The sequence below is a fragment of the Clupea harengus genome, chromosome 3 (assembly GCF_900700415.2).
Source record: "Clupea harengus chromosome 3, Ch_v2.0.2, whole genome shotgun sequence".
Lineage (NCBI taxonomy): Eukaryota > Metazoa > Chordata > Actinopteri > Clupeiformes > Clupeidae > Clupea > Clupea harengus.
In genome coordinates, this window is record NC_045154.1 from 14,834,946 (window position 1) to 14,856,289 (window position 21,344).

At 45.3% G+C, this 21,344-nt stretch overlaps 3 protein-coding genes across 4 annotated transcripts in view; all 3 read right to left on the bottom strand.

Annotated features, from left to right (window-relative positions):
* The window catches only part of rabl2 (RAB, member of RAS oncogene family-like 2), a 4,541-nt gene extending 4,044 nt beyond the window's left edge, over positions 1-497 (bottom strand). The window contains exon 1 of the mRNA XM_031564665.2: positions 1-497. This exon is cut by the window's left edge and continues 263 nt beyond it. The gene's annotated coding sequence lies outside the window, so the exon portion shown is untranslated.
* Positions 498-6,261: 5,764 nt separating this feature from the next.
* On the bottom strand, positions 6,262-9,366 carry odf3b (outer dense fiber of sperm tails 3B). Of its 2 annotated transcripts, none has more exons than XM_012841536.3 (7): positions 9,047-9,366; positions 8,292-8,409; positions 7,990-8,193; positions 7,799-7,900; positions 7,296-7,417; positions 6,944-7,084; positions 6,262-6,780 (listed from the first exon to the last, which is right to left on the bottom strand). In XM_012841536.3, exons 2-7 carry the CDS (start codon positions 8,404-8,406, stop codon positions 6,688-6,690), a joined length of 777 nt encoding a protein of 258 aa, XP_012696990.1. In that variant the 5' UTR covers positions 8,407-8,409; positions 9,047-9,366; the 3' UTR covers positions 6,262-6,687. The 2 variants fall into 2 exon arrangements, with proteins under 2 accessions (XP_012696990.1, XP_042559842.1); XM_042703908.1 differs by having other exon boundaries at positions 8,535-9,366.
* A 101-nt stretch (positions 9,367-9,467) lies between these two features.
* Positions 9,468-18,636, bottom strand: zgc:77752 (uncharacterized protein LOC393862 homolog). Its single transcript, XM_031564664.2, has 12 exons — positions 18,300-18,636; positions 17,748-17,828; positions 16,537-16,652; positions 14,553-14,690; positions 13,506-13,840; positions 12,793-13,035; positions 12,117-12,380; positions 11,166-11,282; positions 10,518-10,619; positions 10,134-10,214; positions 9,884-9,994; positions 9,468-9,778 (listed from the first exon to the last, which is right to left on the bottom strand). Exons 1-12 carry the CDS (start codon positions 18,476-18,478, stop codon positions 9,635-9,637), a joined length of 1,911 nt encoding a protein of 636 aa, XP_031420524.1. The 5' UTR covers positions 18,479-18,636; the 3' UTR covers positions 9,468-9,634.
* Between the last annotated feature and the right edge of the window lie 2,708 nt (positions 18,637-21,344).

Consider the following 21,344-nt stretch of genomic DNA (forward strand, 5'->3'; position numbering starts at 1 on the left):
CGTTTGCTAGCGATAAGTTACTTGTTTGATTGGGTAATAGTAACTGACAGATAACGTTACACAACCTATCTAACGCTACTGCCGCAACTTTACAGTGCATCGAGTTGCTTTTAATTCGACATTCTGCGTTTGATTTACTTATCAAGCAAATCAATTCATGACCCTTAGCTTGAGTCAAACTCGTTTAATTCTGATAACTGACAAAGTTAGCTCAGATCCCAGCCTGCTAACGCTAGCTACCGATAGCTTACTAGCCACTTAAGTACTCATACAAGATATCACCTTTGCCTGGTGCGCTGCCCCTACACTAATAAACGACGCTACAAATGAATTGGAAGCTTGTGTGTAATCTGACTTTAGTACTTACAGAAAATAACAAATCCATTTGGCTAGTTTAATTCTCGTATCCTAGCATAGCAAACTAAAGGAAGCCAACATCTCCTAACAACCTGAATAATGGTCTTGTTCCTATGCAACGCACAGACGCTTAGGAGGAAGGACCAAACTGAGTGAAGGGGTGTCTTAGACTCTGCCTGACAGAAATAACTTCACAAAAGGTTTTTCGTTGTTAGACATTTGTCGTGTGTTTTATTTCCAAAACATGGTTGGGTAATTATGCCTGAAGAAGCAGTGCAGTGAAGATGACTGGTAGTTTTCTTTCGAACCAGAAGACAGTAAATAATACGTTTTAAAATAGACCTAAATCCTATTTCATACCAGCCTCATTACAATATGAGTACATGGGGTACAACTCAAAAGCTCAACTCTTAATGTCAGTCCCTTGATCCACGATCATGTTAATCCTGGATCCATGTCATGGAATTTCAAAATCCAAAATGGAAATGAAAAGTGAAGAAATTTGATTGTCACGGACAGGTCTAATGTGTTATTGTAGCCCATAGACATATAAATCATAAATAGACATATATGTCACTGTACATGCTGCCACTTGGGGACATCATTAGAGAACACAATGTATGTTTCCATAGTTATGCTGATGACACGCAACTGTACATCTCTACTGAGCCAAATGATGCTGCAGCAATAAACTCCATTACTACCTGTCTTTTGGCGATAAATAAATGGATGAGCAATAATTTCTTAAAGTCAAACGAGGACAAAACTGAGATCCTACTAGTCGGCCCTAAAACAAAAAGAGAAATGCTGTTTAATAATTTGGGGAAATTAACTCCCTTGATTAAATCGGAGGTTACAAGTCTTGGTGTTATTTTAGATTCAGATTTAAGCTTCAAGTCTCACATTAACAAGGTGACGAAAACATCATTTTTCGACCTTAAAAACATAGCTAAAGTCCTGCCATTTATAAATCAAAAAGATGCTGAAAAACTGATTCATGCCTTTATTTCAAGCCGTCTTGATTATTGTAATGCAATCCTTACTGGCCTCCCAAAAAAACAACTGAGAGACTTCAGCTCATTCAAAACTCTGCAGCTCGGCTATTAACCAGAACCAAGAGGAGAGAGCACATTAGTCCAGTTTTAGCTGCTCTGCACTGGCTTCCAGTAACTTTTAGAATTGACTTTAAGGTCCTTCTCCTAATATACAAAGCCCTTAATGGGCTAGGACCAAGTTACATTGCAAACTCCCTAGTCAAATACTTGCCCTCAAGAACACTGCGATCATCGAATGCTGGTTTATTGGAGGTTCCCAGCAAAAGCCGTAAGAAAATCGGGGACGCAGCATTTGTCAATTACGCCCCAGTGCTATGGAACATACTGCCTATAGACATCAGGGAAGCCAGCTCGCTTAACATCTTTAAAAGAAAACTAAAAACGTACCTCTTCACATTAGCCTTTAACTAGCTACCACTTCGCACTATATATATATATAAATACTTTTAATTTAATTTAATTTAATTTAATTTAATTTAATTTAATTTAAATCTCTACTGGTGATATTAAGGGGTTAGATTAAATATATCTCTATAATTATAATTTAATTTTTTTGCACTATATCTGAGTTATGTTTCTTTGATGTCTATTTTTATGTGCATGTAATTTCTTTGTGCATATTATGTATTTGCTGTAAAGCACTTTGAGCTGCATTCTTTTGCATGAAAGGTGCTATATAAATTAAGTTTTATTATTATTATTATTATTATTATTATAAAGCTATATATGTAGCCTACTCTTCCGTGGATGTTGCATTGTGGGAACTTTTGCAGCGTGATACAGTTAGAAATGCTCTGGCTCTAACTAGCCTTTTAGAAAAGGAACGGAAAAGGTTTTATTCATTAATTAGGCCCAACCTGTGGAGTAAAGTGTGGGAAAGGTTGGATAGGTCAAGGACATTTCATTAAGGTCCCTTGAAAAGTCATGGAAAGATGTTGCAATGTTGTCAATAACAGTGGTAATCATTAATATGACACAGGTTTCATCGTAGTTCCTGCTTTACCTTCTAGTTTTATACTAGAGGTCTTCCAATGGCATTGTGTCACTGCAGCTTTTCTTGCTGTCTTTTCAATGTGCAAAGAGCACTCTAGATTCTCCTGTACTAAATAACTAAAGACCAATATCAAACCTACCATTTATAGGTAAGGTCATTGAGAAGATTGTCTATCAGCAGCTTAGTAGTTTCCTCAATAGTAATAATCGCTTTGATATCTCTCAATCCGGATTTCACCCAAACCACAGTACTGAGACGGCACTAATTAAGGTGGTAAATGACATTCTCCTGAACTCTGACAGGTAATATATCAGTTTTGGTTTTACTGGATCTAAGTGCTGCATTTGATACCGTCGACCATTCTATATTATTAGATAGACTAGAAAAAATGGGTTGGACTCTCTGATACGGTCCTTACATTTACATTTACATTTAGTCATTTAGCAGACGCTTTTGTCCAAAGCGACGTACAAGGGAGAGAATATTCAAGCTACGAGCAATAGAACCTGGTGTAACAATAAATAAATACTACTTTACATAAGAAATATAACAAAATGAAATAAAAAAGAAAGAAAGAAGTGCAGAAATGTAACTGCTGTAATTGCAAGTTACGCACTAGTCGAAGTGCCAGTTAGGACAGGAAGTGCTCTCTGAAGAGTTGGGTCTTCAAGAGCTTCTTAAAGGTAGAGAGGGACGCCCCTGCTCTGGTAGTGCTGGGTAGTTCATTCCACCAACGTGGAACTACAAAAGAGAATAGTCTGGACTGCCGTACTTGCACAGACGGCACTGCCAAACGACGCTCACTAGAAGAGCGCAGCATCCTGGGTGTAACATTTGCCCTTACAAGAGCATTTAGGTAGGTGGGAGCAGAACCATCAAGCACTCTGTAGGCAAGCATAAGTGACTTGAACTTAATGCGAGCAGCTACAGGCAGCCAGTGGAGGTCAATAAGAAGCGGGGTGACGTGTGCCCTCTTCGGTTGGTTGAACACCAGACGCGCCGCCGCGTTCTGGATCATTTGTAGTGGTTTCACCACGCAAGCCGGCAGGCCCGTTAGGAGGGCGTTGCAGTAATCAAGGCGGGAATTCACCAAGGTTTGCACCAGCAGCTGGGTGGCATACTGGGTTAGGTACGGCCTGATTTTGCGGATGTTGAATAGCGCAAAGCGGCAGGACCTAGAGACAGAGGCAATGTGGTCCGTGAAAGTCAGTTGGTCATCAATAATGACCCCGAGGTTTCTTGCTGTTTTGGATGGAACAAGAGACAAGGAGTCAATATTGATGCTGATGTTGTGGTGGATGGCCTGTTTGGCTGGAAAGACAATCAGTTCCGTTTTGGCCAGGTTCAGCTGAAGGTGGTGGTTTTTCATCCATGTGGATATATCAGCAAGACAGTCCGAGATCCGCGCCGAGACAGTGGTGTCCTCAGGAGGGAAAGACAGAAACAGTTGAGTATCATCGGCATAGCAATGATAGGAAAAACCATGCGAGCGGATGATAGGGCCCAGCGAAGTGGTGTAAATGGCAAAGAGAAGTGGTCCCATCACCGAGCCTTGGGGCACCCCTGTGGTAAGGTGGTGAGGTACAGACAGCTGACCTTGCCATGACACCTTGAACGAGCGCCCAGTGAGGTACGATTCAAACCAGGAGAGCGCCTTGCCAGAAATGCCCATACTTGACAGTATGGACAGAAGGATGCGGTGGTTGACTGTATCAAACGCAGCTGATAAATCAAGCAGGACGAGAGCTGAGGATTGAGCTGCTGCTCTAGCTGTTTTCAAGGCCTCTGTCACAGACAACAGGGCTGTTTCGGTGGAGTGACCACTTTTGAATCCAGACTGGTTTGGATCGAGGAGATTCTTCCTTGATAGGAACTCTGTGACCTGTTTGGAAGCTGCCCTCTCAATGGTTTTTGATAGGAGCGTGAGAAGTGAGACCGGTCGATAGTTTTCCACCTGAGTGGGATCGAGAGGCGGCTTCTTCAGCAGCGGTGTTACCCGAGCCACTTTAAATGAAGAAGGGAATGTTCCAGAATTAAATGAAGCATTAATCACCTGTGTTAGTGCCGGTAAGACGGCAGGCGATATGGCTTGAAGGATATTGGATGGGATGGGGTCCAGCGGGCAAGTAGTTGGACGGCTACCTGTTAGGATTTTGGAGACCTCACTCTTGCTGAGAGGGGTGAAAGAAGGAAATGATGAGCCATTGACGGTTGCGCCCTTAGGGGGGGGAGACAGTTGGTCGAACTGTTTCCCGATGGCTGCCACTTTCTCTGTGAAAAAGGAAGCAAAGTTATCAGCAGTGAGGTTAGTAGCTGGGGGAGGAGGAGGAGGGTAGAGCAGAGTTTTGAAGGTGGAGAATAGTCTCCGAGCGTCAGTTGCACCGTTGATCTTGTCATTGAAAAAAGTCTTCTTAGCAGCAGTGATGCTGGATGAGAAGGAGGCCAGCAGTGTCTGGTAGCTTGCAAGATCGTCCAGTGCTGCAGATTTGTGCCACTTTCTCTCAGCCGCTCTGAGATTGGAGCGCTGCGTTCGGAGGGTATCACTCAGCCACGAATGAGACTGGGTAGAACGAGCAGGTCTGGTGGAAAGTGGACACAAAGTGTCCAAGCATGAGCTCAGAGTGGAGCAGAGTGATTCTGTGGCATCATCGACACCTAGTGAGGAGAAAGTGGATAAAGGTGGAAGAGCAGAAGAAACCAGAGAGGAAAAGTGGGTGGGAGAGAGGTTGCGGAGGTTGCGCCGGAACGAGACCATCGGAGGGGGGACAGAGGGTTGCTCAATGAGCCGAACATCGAAGCGAATGAAGAAGTGGTCCGAGTGATGCAGAGGGGTTACCGTTAGGTTGTCCGTGGTGCAGTTCCGTGGTGCAGTTCCTTCACTGGTTTAGATCATACCTGCAAGACAGAGATTATTTTGTTTCCATTGGCAACTTTGTCTCCCAGAAGGTTAACATGATGTGTGGAATTCCTCAAGGATCAATCCTTGGCCCTCTCCTATTTAATCTTTACATGCTACCCTTAGGAAAACTTTTGCGAGACAACAATATTGACTACCATAACTATGCAGACGATACTCAAATTTACATTGCCCTCTCACCCGCTGACTATAGTTAGTATTTCACTGATAAATGACTGGATGTCCCACAATTTTCTGCAGCTAAACAAGGACAAAACAGAGGCAGTTGTTTTTGGTCCCAACAAAAACGAGAGAATTAAGGTCAGTGCCTATCTAAAAACCCTATCACTACAGACTACAAATCAGGCCAGAAACTTGGGTGTTATATTAGATGCTGACTTACACTTTGAAAACCAGATTAATTTACTAACCAAGTCAGGATATTACCACCTTAAAAATATAGCAAGGATAAGAGGCCTTCTAAACCAGACCTGGAAAAGCTTATCCATGCTTTTATCTCTAATAGACTCGATTACTGCAGGGGCTTTCTACCGGCCTTCCTAAGAAACCCTCCAAAAACTACAGCGTGTTCAAAATGCAGCTGCAAGGGTTCTCACAAAAAAACAAAAAATACGACCACATCACACCAGTTCTCAGATCTTTGCACTGGCTTCCACTGTGCAAGAGAGTTGAATTTAAAATTATTTTATTGGTCTACAAAACCCTAAATAGTTTGGGCCCAAAATACCTCCTAGATCTTCTTACTCCCTATCAACCATCAAGAACCTTTAGGTCATCTGGAAAGGGACTGCTAACTGTTTATAGACCTAAGACAAAACATGGTAAAGCATCATTCAAATATTTTGCTTCTTATTCCTGGAACAAACTCTCAGAAACACTTAGATGTGCCCCAAATGTTGCTACTTTTAAATCAAGGCTCAAAACTTTCTTGTTTTATCGGGCCTATGAACACTGATTTGCTTCACTGATTTGCTTGCTACAGGAGTACCTGTCTAAACTGTGAGTTGTGGCACCTATATTCCATATGATTATGTTCTTCCAGTACACTTACTTTCTTATCTTTTATTTTTATGTTTATCATCTTATTTTTACTTGTTTCACTTTACTCTTATTTTTTATCATTTTAATTCTCTATTGTCTTTCCTGCTATTGTATATGTAAAGCACATTGAGTTGCACATGTGCATGAAATGCGCTATATAAATAGCCTTGCCTTGCCTTGCCTTGCCTTTAACATGTAAGCTATGACAGTTGTGACTTTGTTATGCCATTCCAGGACAATGAACACACAGTTAGTTGCCCGTTAGCCAAGCTTTATTCCTGCAGTAATCATATTTATTCTAACATGGTTGAAGGTGGCTCTGTCTAGTCAGCCACATCTGGGATGAGAGGGGCGATGAACTCAGAGTGGCGGATCCCGAATGAAAAGCTTGGGGCTTGGCTCCTGGTGAAGGTCACCTGAGAGGGGAAAAGGACAGACATTAGAATGTGTGTGTGTGTGTGTGTGTGTGTGTGTGTGTGAGAGGTGTGTGTGTGTGTGTGTGTGGTGTGTGCGTGTGTGTGTGTGTGTGTGGTGTGGTGTGGTGTGCGTGTGCGTGTGTGTGTGTGTTCCATGCTCTACCTGCTCAGGATGGTGAGCTCCTGGCCCAGGCTTCCTGGTGGTGTCTCCAGGCATGCTGTTTCGGCCAATCATGCTGTACTGAGGAGCCTTCTGTGTGTAGGTGGAGGGGTCCACCACCCTGTAGGACCCTGGACCTGGAGTCTGTCAGAGCAAGCAGAAAACAAGGTTATGACCTCCTGAAATCAATTTTCATGGAAAGACTCATCGCACACAGATACTAATGTGAACAAAGTGTCGGAGGTATACTCAGAGGTGGGTGGGGTAAGGCTAATTATAACCTTTTCCACGGACCCCTCTCTTACGTGATTGTTTGGAAGGAAACCCCTTTTTATCTGAACTGAGTGAGACTCACCTTCTGCAGGTCCTCACTGAAGCTGCCAATCTTACTGCGGCCAGTCAGGGAGAAGTTTGGAGCCGAGGCCTTATTCACAGTCATTGGGCCCATCACAGGGGGGAGCATGTAAGCAGCGGGCCCTACGTGAACGAGGGGAGAGAGAGACAGACACACAGACAGACAGACAGACAGACAGACAGATAGACAGACAGACACACAGAGAGATAGACAGACAGACAGACAGGCCTCATGAAGTCTTGTTCACTCTGTGTCCTAAACCCCAAGTGTTGTTTTGAAGACGGCGTGTGTTCTGAGGATTTATCCCCCATAATACAGACAGACTGCATGAAGACGGCGTGTGTTCTGAGGATGTATCCCCCATAGTACAGACAGACAGACTGCATGAAGGTGGTGTGTACCCTACAGACAGACTGCAGGTGGAGGTGTGTGTACCCTACAGACAGACTGCAGGTGGAAGTGTGTGTATCCTACAGACAGACTGCAGGTGGAGGTGTGTGTACCTGGGGTCTGATCGTTCCTGAACCCTCGGGTGCGAGCAGACAGGGAGTAGGCGGGAGGAGAGTGGTACGCCATCTTTCCGGATTTTTCCGGGAAGTATCGGCCTGAAACAGAGGACAACATTGATTGGAGTTGTTGATGTTTGGTTTGTCCACCGTGCGAGGTGATATGAACGCGTGTGTGCTTGGCACACCTGGTCCAGGTGTTTGGAACAGCTGAGGGTCCTTGCGGCGGCAGTAGAGTGAGTATGCCGGCGTGCCGTCTCTGCCCACGCGAGTGATGTTGGGGGGCACAAGGTAGCCCGGACCAGGTGAGCAGTCGGAGTTGAACAGGCGATGGCGCGTACCAAAGCTGAAGGCGGGACCTTTTAGCATCCGTGGGTCATGGTTGTTAAGACCTACAGAAAATCAACACAAAGGAATATAATTTGGCTTGCAAATGAAATCGTTCTAGACAGACTAGTTCTGTTGCCTTTTATGGGGGCAAATATTTTACCTGTAGCCCCGGGAAGGGCATATTTGGGCCCTGGGTTGCTGTAGAGGGCTGCAATAGTACCCCTTGGCTTATGGGGCCTCCAGGCACCAACCCACACATCATCCTTTACAGTCATGATCTAGAGTGAGAAAGAGGGAAACTTAGTCCATGAAAACCTGCCACATAGCGTTGTCATTGTTGGAATATAAAAGGCTGACGGCTCTACGCGTCCTCAGTCAGAGGTTATGCTACAATGCTACTTACCTCTGGTGTAAATGATCAGCAAGTGCAGGTGAACTTCGGGTGATAGATATTTTAATGAGTATAAAAAGACCGCTGTTAGCGTCATACTATTACGTAACAATATTCGCTTGTCGTGTCACGTTTCTTAGCGACGTCAGCCTAAACCTACAGAGATTCTAGCAATGTCTTCCAATGTCAGTAAGGGTCAACATATACGATGTTTTGCTTCTGCCATCACTGTTGATACACTAATAAAACAGACAGCCTTGCCCACCTGAGCAAGCTCATCTGAGAGTGTCTAACTCATTGTTTGTGTGCATAGATTTTAGCTTACTACGCTATACAACACATTAACAATATGATTAACGTATAATTGCACTGAAGAACTTAACCTACCCAGCTGCCTTTTACTGGTTTTCACCCGATCGGTTTCATGTGAATCTATTTTCAATGGCATATTAAAAACTGGCTAAGTTAAAATAGCCTTCCAAAATACCTTACCTTATATACCTTAATTAAGGGTTTTGCCTTACCTAAGTAGAGAATTAAATTGGCCACTCCGTAGCCTACTTCCCCGACGCAGCTTGACCAGCAGGTTTGAAATACTGATTGTTTCTAAGTTTTCCTTTGGTTCACTATGACGACGTTGTCATAGTGACGTCCTCTGACTGGCATTAGATTAATTTCAATGATTTCGACATACCTCCCCAATCTTTACAGAAAGCCCTCATTTATGCAGCATGACTATGAATCTTGCTATGTTAACAGTCTTAGTGGAAACCTCTGTGATTAAACTGTGAACACTGTCCATGGACTTAAATCGCACTGTTTCTGACTACATTCTGATCTATTAACCGATTATATAGGCTAGACAAGTTAACGTTCAACCAGACACACACACACACTTAGACCACACAGAGAGAGATAATAGGCTTAAGCTATAGGCATACAGGATTGAGTTTCAAATGTAAAAAGATTTATTCATTTTCCAAACAAGTAGCAGTCTACAAACAAAATGTAATTGTGTCAAAGAACTCTATCTCAGTATTTTCCACCAAGATTTCCCCTGTTCCGTCTTCCCTTCACCTGACCCGTGTGTGTAGAAAGTGTTATGACTTTAATCATCCGTGGGTGTTGGCCAATGTATCTGCGCCGGATTGTGTATGTGTGCTGCGGGAAAGCGCATTGGCCAGGAGATGATCTCTGATCGCGTTCCTGAATATCTGCAGAAATTCAGCACTGTTCTCAATCTCCTGCAGAGGGCGCTGGTGGACAAGGAAAGATGAGAAGGAGCGCTTTAACAAGGGAAGTTTCAAAGAAATACTCTAACACACACACACACACAAACAGATCCACATACTTATACTGACCCTGGTTAGCGCTCTTATAAGATGATTTAGCATACTGTCCTCTTGCATTGGACACAGACTTGTGACTTGACAGATACAGCGCAGTAGACAGGAAATGGTGCAGCGTTGGTTCTGACAAACACGTGTACAGATTGGTAAGGATGATGGGTACATATGCATTAAACACAGGTGTACAACACAAAGTCCATAGCGATTATGCCGAAACAACAGAGGATCTGGCAACTCTCCCCTGCTGATGGTGGTATCTCACCTTCTGTAAGACATGAAGGGGGTTCTGGTCTGTCTGGGTTGAAATCAACATCTGGACGTCACTGGGACTCAGAACAGGCTCCTACTCAGGAACAGAAAAGGTGAGTTAGTAGAGAGCAACTGTGCATACCCATACACACTGGGTAAGAGGCCAGACTACACACACACACACAGAGAAACACCCATTCTGAGATCACTGTCACATACATACTAAGTGTAGGTACATACATACACACACATACAGACACACGAGATCTGAGACCAGTGAGAAACCTGTTACATACTGATCTACCAAAAAGGGGTAACAAGATGGTAAAGCTGGTCCAGAAGAAAAGCCAAAGTAAGAGCCCATTTTGTGATTCAGGGCCTAAGCATGACCTCTGACCTTGAGTCGGTCCAACCAGGTCCACAGGAGATGGGCGAGGACTTTAGGGTCAGTTTCCATGGCGATGGTTGCCCAGCCGCACACGTTCTTGTTCAGTTCATCCTGGGAATCAGGAGGGTGTGTGAGACGGGATGAGTACACCTCAGGTCACATGACTGAATCAGCAGTGTGTGAGAGACGGGATGAGTGCACCTCAGGTCACATGACTGAATCAGGAGAGTGTGTGAAACGGGATGAGTGCACCTCAGGTCACATGACTGAATCAGCAGTGTGTGAGAGACGGGATGAGTGCACCTCAGGTCACATGACTGAATCAGGAGAGTGTGCGAAACGGGATGAGTGCACCTCAGGTCACATGACTGCGTGCTGGACGGTTAATGCCATTCACTGGCTGTTTAGTCCAAGAAAATTAAACTATAAGCTCTCATGAAGTTTAATAGTTTTGTTAAATACATTTATTTTCATGAGTTTGTTTATGTCAATTCATAATCAAGTTGAATGGATATCAAATGAAAAGGTTTGTTTCAAATGGCAGCCACCACGTTAAGTGAGGTGTAGTGGATCTAGGAGTATTTCCTTGTCTTTACCCCAGACCACATGACCAGGGGAGGCCGGGTGCCTTCCCATCAGACTCCTGGGATGTCTCACCTGTAAGACGGCGACTCTAGCGAGCACTCTGTCCTCGGGAGGATACTGCTGTGCCATCGCCCTGGCAACCACCCTCACTATGGACACCTGGCTGGTGTTCCGCTGATTTCTCTGAAGCTGTGAAGTGAAGTCATCAGTCATTAAGTCATCAGTCATTAAGTCATCAGTTAAATGTACTCAATTAAATCACCTCAGAACATCAGAACTGGACTGACACAGCGGTGCTCGTGAGATAAACTATTAGGGTCACTAACATGGGGCTCTGTGATAGGGTCACTAACATGGGGCTCTGTGATAGGGCCAGCGGATCATCTGAGGGGCTCTGTGATAGGGCCACTAACATGGGGCTCTGTGATAGGGTCACTAACATGGGGCTCTGTGATAGGGTCACTAACATGGGGCTCTGTGATAGGGTCACTAACATAGGGCTCTGTGATAGGGTCACTAACATGGGGCTCTGTGATTGGGCCAGGGGATCGTCTGAGGGGTGGGCAGCCTAGTCCAAAGCATGGCTCCGCCTCCATATCGCCCCCAGGTCCACATGGGAGCTGAGTGCAGCAACATTGGGTGACTCCTATGTCTGCGATGTGGATACATTCATTCATTCATTCATTCATTCATTCATTCATTCATTCATTCATTCAGTCATCCATTCATTCAGTCATCCATTCACCCATTCAGTCACTCTTTCATCTACCCATCTTATATTCCACTGATTCAACACACATTCAGTCATCCATCCATCCATTCATTTGTTCATTGACTCGGTCATTAATCCATCCATCTGGTCATCCCCCAGTCTAGCCCTGTTGTGTTCTGGCAATCTAGTATTCATCTATCCAGCCCTCCTCGTTGTTCTGTAACCGTGGACACTGACAACATGGCCGATACCACACACACACACACACACACACAAACACATACACACACACACACACACAGTTTACGTACCTCCATGCTGGAGCTGTTCTTGGACAGTGTGGGGGGTTTCTTCATCTTGCACTTGGGCCTCTTGGCGGCGACTCCGTTGTAGAGCATCGGGGTGCAGGCACGGTAGCGCGCCAGTCTCTCCACCTCCTGGGTCCACTGCTCCCTGGTCAACGCGTACAGCGGCGGGACGGGGGTCTTCATGTCACGCAGCAGCTCGCAGAGCAGCTCCGGATTCTCCTTCTGATTTTCCGCCATCATGACGGAGTGGGCCAGGAAGTCTTCATCCTTCAAGAGTAAATATAAAATGTGAATGCTTCAGAATAGTTTATGTATAGATATGATGCTTAGATAAACATATACTCATATGTATGCATTTTGATTGGCTATTCTTGAGTACCTCACTGAGAGTGATTGTGATCAGCTGTCTGTGTCTTACCTCACCGAGAGTGATTGTGATTGGCTGTCTCTGTCTTACCTCACCGAGAGTGATTGTGATTGGCTGTCTGTGTCTTACCTCACCGAGAGTGATTGTGATTGGCCGTCTGTGTCTTACCTCACCGAGAGTGATTGTGATTGGCCGTCTGTGTCTTACCTCACCGAGAGTGATTGTGATTGGCTGTCTTACCTCACCGAGTGTGATTGTGATTGGCTGTCTGTGTCTTACCTCACCGAGAGTGATTGTGATTGGCTGTCTTACCTCACCGAGTGTGATCTTGCTGAGGTCCCCTTCGCTGTAGCAGCGCTTGGTGAGCAGCACCTCCCTCTTCCTCTGCAGGAAGCCGAACGGCTCGTCCCACGACGACACGGAGGACACGGACGATGAGCGCCTCGCGTCCCTCTCCTCCCTCAGCACCGGCAGGAACTTCTTCTTCACCAGGGTGTCCCTCACAGTGCGCTGCAGAGCCAAAATGGCCGCCCTCCTTTCCAGCTCGTCATAGACCTGCAGTGGTGTTATTGTTTGGGTTAGTGTGGCTCAGCTGGAAAAGCACAGTCTACTTCTTTTGAATTATGGTTGAAAATGTAATTCTAAATTCCATAAATCTAAACTCTACAAAACAAAGGAGACTTCCTACATTGAAGTTCTGACCTTCAAAATTCGGACACCTCTGAGAACTATATGTGAAGCTCTTCAGAAAAGCACTCAGTACTGTGAGCTCTACCCTGTGCATCAGAAGCTCTCACTTATGACCTCAGTGAAAAGCTTCAGACAAAGGACACCTATACTGATCTGACAGCCTGACCTCTCAGACCTAGCCTTTGACCTTTACAGATTCTCTCAGGCCTAACCTCTGACCTTTACAGACTCTCTCAGGCCTAACCTGTCAGTCCTTTGACCTTTACAGACTTTCTCAGGCCTAACCTGTCAGTCCTAACCCTTGACCTTTCAGACTCTAAAGCCTAACCTCTGACCTCATCAGGGCTATCGTCACCCAGGGCAATAGCGGTGAGCTGGCAGCAGAGCAGGTGCACAATCTTGGGTGTGTGTTTGAGGATGCGGGCTTGGCTGCCGTGGAGAAGCAGCGCCTGGCGCTGCAGGTACTGCCACAGGCTGAAGGGGTTGCCGTGGCGAAGCGTCAGGCAGGGGTACTGCAGCAGCTGGCTGCCCAGCATGCGGGCGAAGTCGAAGACCAGGCTGATCTGAGCACGGGTCTGGATGGAGCGCGGGCGCTTGATGCGCACGTAGTGCACCGCCTCACTGGCGCTGATGTGGAGGGTGTACACCAGGTAACACGCTATCAGCACGCCTGAGACACACACACACACACACACACGCACACACACACACACACACACACACACATACACACACACACACATACACACACACACACACACACACGCACACACACACACACACACACACATACACACAAACACACACAGACACACACACACACACACACATAAACACACACACAAACACACACAGACACACACACACACACACACATAAGCACACACTTCATTTTCATTATTTTTCTGTGCATTAAGAGTGTCCAAGAAAGATGTGTGTGCAGACTCATTTAATCCTGTGATGTACAGTAATAGTTATATTATAATCCTGTGATGTATAGTAATAGTTATATTATAATCCTGTGATGTACAGTAGCAGTTATATTATATTCCTGTGATGTACAGTAATGGTTATATTATTATCCTGTGATGTACAGTAATAGTTATATTATAATCCTGTGATGTACAGTAATAGTTATATTATAATATAAAGGTCAGGTGTTTAGCAGACGCTTTCATCCAAAACAGCATATAGACAACCTGCACTATGTATAGGTGTGAGTATTTTCATCTGTGGTATCAGACATCAGACAAGTCCCGTCTGGGTATTGGCATTGAGTCATAAGCTGTGATTGGTCAATGGTAGAGAGGTGAGACTATTTTCATTGGTTGTATCAGATACGAGAGTCCTGATTGGTTACGGGTATGGAAAATGAGACTTGCCTGTCCGTCCAAGTCCAGCATGGCAGTGCACGGCCACTTTCCCCTCGCTCACGGAAAATGCCATAACTTTCACCGCATCCAGCATCCCAACCAGAGCTGACACCCCAAAGTCAGGCATGCCGAAGTTATAGAAGTAGACTAGGGCAGATAAACACAGTCAAGTTATAGAAGTAGACTAGGACAGATAAACACAGTTATAGAAGTCGACTAGAGTAGATAAACACAGTCAAGTTATAGAAGTAGACTAGGACAGATAAACACAGTTATAGAAGTAGACTAGGACAGATAAACACAGTTATAGAAGGAGACTAGGACAGATAAACACAGTCAAGTTATAGAAGTAGACTAGGACAGATAAACACAGTTATAGAAGTAGACTAGAGTAGATAAACACAGTTATAGAAGTAGACTAGGACAGATAAACACAGTTATAGAAGTAGACTAGGACAGATAACTAGGACAGATAAACACAGTTATAGAAGTAGACTAGGACAGATAAACACAGTCAAGTTATAGAAGGAGACTAGGACAGATAAACACAGTTATAGAAGTAGACTAGGACAGATAAACACAGTCAAGTTATAGAAGGAGACTAGGGCAGATAAACACAGTCAACTTATAGAAGTAGACTAGGACCACTGGCTGCTTTAGTCAGTGTGTGTCCATCTGTACTGCTGGTGTGTGTATCTATCTTTACTGCTAGTGTGTGTATCTATCTTTACTGCTAGTGTGTGTATCTATCTTTACTGCTAGTGTGTGTATCTATCTTTACTGCTAGTGTGTGTATCTATCTGTACGGCTAGTGTGTGTATCTATCTGTACTGCTAGTGTGTGTGTCCATCTGTACGGCTAGTGTGTGTATCTATCTTTACTGCTAGTGTGTGTGTCCATCTGTACTGATTGTGTGTGTGTCCATCTGTACTGCTAGAGTGTGTCATAAGATGTTAAGTCCATATGCACTACTGAAGTGTTAGTGCCTGCGTGTCTGGGCTGCAGTGTTAGTGTGTGTGTGCGTGTCTGGGCTGCAGTGTTAGTGTGTGTGTGTCTGGGCTGCAGTGTTAGTGTGTGTGTGCGTGTCTGGGCTGCAGTGTTAGTGTGTGTGTGTGTCTGGGCTGCAGTGTTAGTGTGTGTGTGTGTCTGGGCTGCAGTGTTAGTGTGTGTGTGTCTGGGCTGCAGTGTTAGTGTGCGTGTGTGTCTGGGCTGCAGTGTTAGTGTGTGTGTGTCGTTAGTGTGTGTGTGTCTGGGCTGCAGTGTTAGTGTGTGTGTCTGGGCTGCAGTGTTAGTGTGTGTGTGTCGTTAGTGTGTGTGTGTCTGGGCTGCAGTGTTAGTGTGTGTGTCTGGGCTGCAGTGTTAGTGTCTGTGTCTGGGCTGCTCGGGTCAGTGGGTCTTACTCTGGTTGTCCATGAAGGCCTAGGGAGAGTAGGTGAACCCACTCAGCTGTGTGTGTGTGTGTGTGTGTGTGTGTGTGTGTGTGTGTGTGTGTGTGTGTGTGTGTGTGTGTGTGTGTGTGTGTGTGTGTGTGTGTGTGTGTGTGTGTGAGTGTGTGGTCTTACTCTATTTGTCCATGAAGGCCTGGGGAGAGTAGGTGAACCCACTCAGCTGTGTGTGTGTGAGTGTGTGTGTGTGTGTGTGTGTGTGTGTGTGTGTGTGTGTGTGTGTGTGTGTGTGTGTGTGTGTGTGTGTGTGTGAGTGTGTGGTCTTACTCTATTTGTCCATGAAGGCCTGGGGAGAGTAGGTGAACCCACTCAGCTGTGTGTGTGTGAGTGTGTGTGTGTGTGTGTGTGTGTGTGTGTGTGTGTGTGTGTGTGTGTGTGTGAGTGTGTGTGTGTGTGTGTGTGAGTGTGTGTATGTGTGTGTTTGTGAGTGTGTGTGTGTGTGTGTGTGTGTGTGTGTGTGTGTGTGTGTGTGTGTGTGTGTGTGTGTGTGTGTGTGTGTGTGTGTGTGAGTGTGTGTGTGTGTGTGTGTGTGTGAATGATGGTCTTACTCTGATTGTCCATGAAGGCCTGGGGAGAGTAGGTGAACCCACTCAGCTCCAAGCCCGGCCCACAGCGAGCGTGTTCCCCTGGCAACTGCATGTTGATGAGGGATTTGATGTTCAGCCTGTGGAACACAGCATCGTCACCGTGACAACATGCAAAACTACATAATCTTTGGTCCGTGAAGCCAGTGGGTCAAAGTCCACAGGTCACTCAGGCAGCCTGTGTTTGCCTCAGGGGCCAGTTACGCCTCAATGCAACATCTGAGTTATCAACAATATTTATGTTTGTTCATTCGGGCAACTAAACTGAAATATTCATCTAAAACATTTTCAGATCCAGAATCCATAGTAGATACACATGTGATTAAGATACAGAATCCATAGTAGATACACATGTGATTAAGATACAGAATCCATAGTATTAGATACACATGTGATTAAGATACAGAATCCATAGTAGATAGATACACATGTGATTAAGATACAGAATGTTTGCAATTTAGTGAATGTCATGGTGGGAATGCCAGTGTCACTAGGGCACACATTCAGCCTGGGTTAATCGAAGAGTCCACGACCAGACCAAGATCAAATGAGTAGACAGAGTTTGGGCTTGTGTGTTTGTGAGTGTGTATATGTCTGTGAGTGTGTGTGTGTGTGTGTGTCTTTGCGTGTGTGTGTGTGTGTGTCTGTGAGTGTGTGTGTGGGTGAGTGTGTGGGTGTGTCTGTGAGAGTGTGTGTGTCTGTGTGTGTGTCTGTGAGTGTGTGTATGTGTGTGTGTCTTTGAGTGTGTGTGTGTGTCTGTGAGTGTGTGTGTGTGTCTGTGTGTGGGTGTGTCTGTGAGTGTGTGTATGTGAGTGTGTGTGTGTGTGTTTGTGTGTCTGTGAATGTGTGTGTGTGAGAGTGTGTGTGTCTGTGAGTGTGTCTGTGTGTGGGTGTGTGTGTGTCTGTGAGTGTGTGTGTGTGAGTGTGTGTGTGTCTGTGAGTGTGTGTGTGTGTGTTTGAGTGTGTCTGTGTGTGAGAGAGTGTGTGTGTCTGTGAGTGTGTGTGTGTGTGTGTGTGTGTGTGTGTGTGTGTGTGTGTGTGTGTGTGTGTGAGTGTGTGTGTGTCTGTGAGTGTGTCTGTGTGTGAGAGTGTGGGTGTGTGTGTGAGTGTGTGTGGGGCTGTGAGAGGAGAGGGAGGGGGTTGGAGAGAACACACACTCAGAAGCTTGTACTTACTTCTGGAACTGCTGTATGATGTTGTATTTCTTAATGAGGTGAGTAGACGGCCTTGCCATGGCAACAATGTCCTCCGTCACCCTTTTAGAAAATAGAAAGAGTTCTGGATGAGCGCCTCAGTCTCCACATACTGGTCTGTGTGGAAGACTAATCTGTTACAAAACACACTTTCAGCTAATGGCACTTTCACTAATACTGTTGGGAGTGCTGTTGGACCTAATACTGTTGGGAGTAGTATTGGACCTAATACTGTTGGGAGTAGTATTGGACCTAATACTGTTGGGAGTGGTATTGGACCTAATACTGTTGGGAGTGGTATTGGACCTAATACTGTTGGGAGTGGTATTGGACATAAAGCAATGCAGACGTAAAGTCCATAGAAACTCCAGATGTGAGGAGGATGTGAAATCAAAGTTTGCGCACACACATAGACACGCACACACACACACACACACACACACACACACACACACACACATGCATGCTCACACACACACACATGCACGCACACACACAAACACACACACACACTTAAACAAACTTCTTTCCTACCATGAGGAGAAGAGGCCTTTTATGGCCTGCTGGCCTTGCCTCCAGCTAGCTGGTCCCTCGTAGCGGCAGTCTCTCCCCCCACAGGCCAGCAGGCAGATGATCCTAGGGGGGATGGCCCTCACCAGGCTCTCCCTGGCCTGGGAGTAGGACGGGCGCGGCACGGGGACGCTGGGGGTCATCCTCAAACACGGCAGAGGAGAGAGGAGGAGACGGGAGGAGGAGGGAGGAGGTGAGGAGAGGAGAGGGGGTAACAGGAGTGGAAATATGGAGGAGAGACGAGGAGGAGGAGAGGAGAGGAGAAGTAGAGGAGAGAATATGACAGGAGGAGAGAAGAGAAGAATGGAGGAAACAAGAGCAGGAGAGAGGAGGAGACAAGAAAAGAACAGAGGAAAGACAGAAGAGAGGATGGGTGGGAGGAGAAGTGAGGAGGGGGTCAGAGATGGGAGGAGAGAAGGAGAGATGTGAGAAGAAGAGCAGGAAGGGCAGAAGGGGAGAAGAGCAGTGAGGGAGCGCAGCCTCTAAAGACCTACCAGGACCACATCAGCCTCTAAAGTCCTAAAAAGACCACATCAACCTCTAAAGACCTACCAGGACCACACCAGCCTCTAAAGTCCTAAAAAGACCACATCAGCCTCTAAAGACCTACCAGGACCACATCAGCCTCTAAAGACCTACCAGGACCACATCAGCCTCTAAAAACCTACCAGGACCACATCAGCCTCTAAAGACCTACCAGGACCACAAAGGCAAACACAGAAGATGGGAAATGAACAGACTAGGAGAGCAGAGGAGGTAAGAACATGAACACATCTGTATGAGCAGGTAAGAACATGAACACATCTTTATGAGGAGGTAGATACAAGTACACATCTAAAACATGTCAACCAAGCCTGTAGACATCAGTCCAACCTCCACTGGACTCCTGTTTTTTTTTTTACTCCTGTTTTTATTTGAATTGAAGTTACCTGTCCAGCTCAGCTGTGATTACTGTGATTTAGGCTACAACGTATACAGAAGATTATTCATCCATTCACATTCTTCCTATTTAACGTCCTGACAGAAAAAACAAACTACTTCAGATTGTCTTTTACACTCCTACTACAAGAAAAAATTACGAATGTGAAATTCACTTGGTTTGTTGTCCTGCAGTAATGCTTCTGTTATATTAGCATGCTACCTAGCGAACCCCTTATCACAGGTATGAGTGAGCACAGCATGCACATATAGACTTTTGTTTTCAATACGGCCGTTTCAGTTAGCAAGTCGATCCCTGGGCCAGGCCAGAGCTAGCGTTGTGCTAGGTAGCATGCTTTTTAGAATGTATTCACGTAGATAACATGACTGGAATTCTGATCCATCAACTCCTGAAAGTTGATCCTATTTTTGTCAAATAATATTTCCATAGTAGTGTGTGTATCCCGCATGTTTCTTCTGTGTGTGTCTGAGTGTGTGTGTGTGTGTGTGTGTGTGTGTGTGTGTGTGTGTGTGTGTGTGTGTGTGTGTGTCCTTATAGCCACTCACCTGTCCGTGTGAATCCTGCATGTTTCTTCTGCATTTAGAGTGGAGATTTGGGGGCTAAGCCTTGCAGACCTCGTGGCATCTCGCTCTGAGTGTGTGTGTGTGTGTGTGTGTCCTCTGCGTCTGTGTGTCGCTGCGTTTGCACACCAGGGCTCTGACCCATCTGTGGGTGCTTAAGCCTTATTAGCTGTCATAAGCATTGCCAACACAAACTTTCACACACACACACACACACACATACATTCACCCATCACAGTAAGCCGTGTTATATAAGCCTACGCCAGCACAACTATTCACCCCCCCCCCACCCCACCCCTGCCAAAACACTCTCAGCTCGGTCCGCCATCTTACCCTCCGGGTGTGTGTTTGCCTTATACGTGTCTGTGTCTGTGTGTGTGTGTGTGTGTGTGTGCCTTATCCGGGTGTGTGTCTCTCAGCCTCATCAAGGTGTGTCATGGTGTAGCACATTTTTGCTCTGCTGTAAATTGTGACTGTCAGGAAGTATATCTCTGACAGGTTTCTCATTCTGATAAAAGGTCAGAGAGAAAGATAACTGAAGCCACATTGGTCTGTTCCCCCTTGTTAAAAGCACCTTTCAGCTATTCACCGTCAGAGAATGACAGAAGTCTTGAGTTCTTGAGTTATTTTATTAGAGTGGGGATGTTGAACCTTGTGGCCCTATCATATGATGTGCCATCATACAGTACAGACACAAACAGATCAGGGATAACACCTGCCTCTCATCGCCGCTATATCACTACATGTGTGTAAAGCTGCTCCAATGCAAACTGGCCATGCCATGATAGGTACCCCTCCACACAACCAAGTAAAAGAGATCCAGTAGATGCCATTGCACAACACCACCACAGAGCCCTAGGCTATAAGCTCTATGTGTGTGTGTCGTGTTTCTATACATAATAATCATACATCAGACTTATACAGTGCTTTTCAAAGTCATGTACAACCTATGAATAGATAAACATCAATCAATGAAATGATAGATGCAAGTGCACTACAACCACAATGTGTTGTGTGTGTGTCGAGTTTCCATGTGGCAGTCATGTACGACCCGTAAACAGATAAACATCAATCAATGAAATGATAGATGCAAGTGCACTACAACCACAATGTGTTGTGTGTGTGTCGAGTTTCCATGTGGCAGTCATGTACGACCCGTAAATAGATAAACATCAATCAATGAAATGATAGATGCAAGTGCACTACAACAACAATGTGTCGTGTGTGTGTACGTCATAAGCAGGTTGATATTTACATCTCTCTTTCATGGATGCATTTAAAACCTTGTACCACATGTCCATCTCTTTCCATCAGATTAGGACGTGCTCAATGCTAATGCTAATCTGGGGAGTTTAGTGTATTTTGTTGTATTTACTGTACCGGTCAATCCAGGCATCCCTTCCACCAACCTACTGATCTATACACTGCAAAAAATTTAAATCTTAGAAATCAAGGCAATATATGCTTGATATTTCTTCTTACCAGGCACTTTTTATCTTAGAGCCTTTC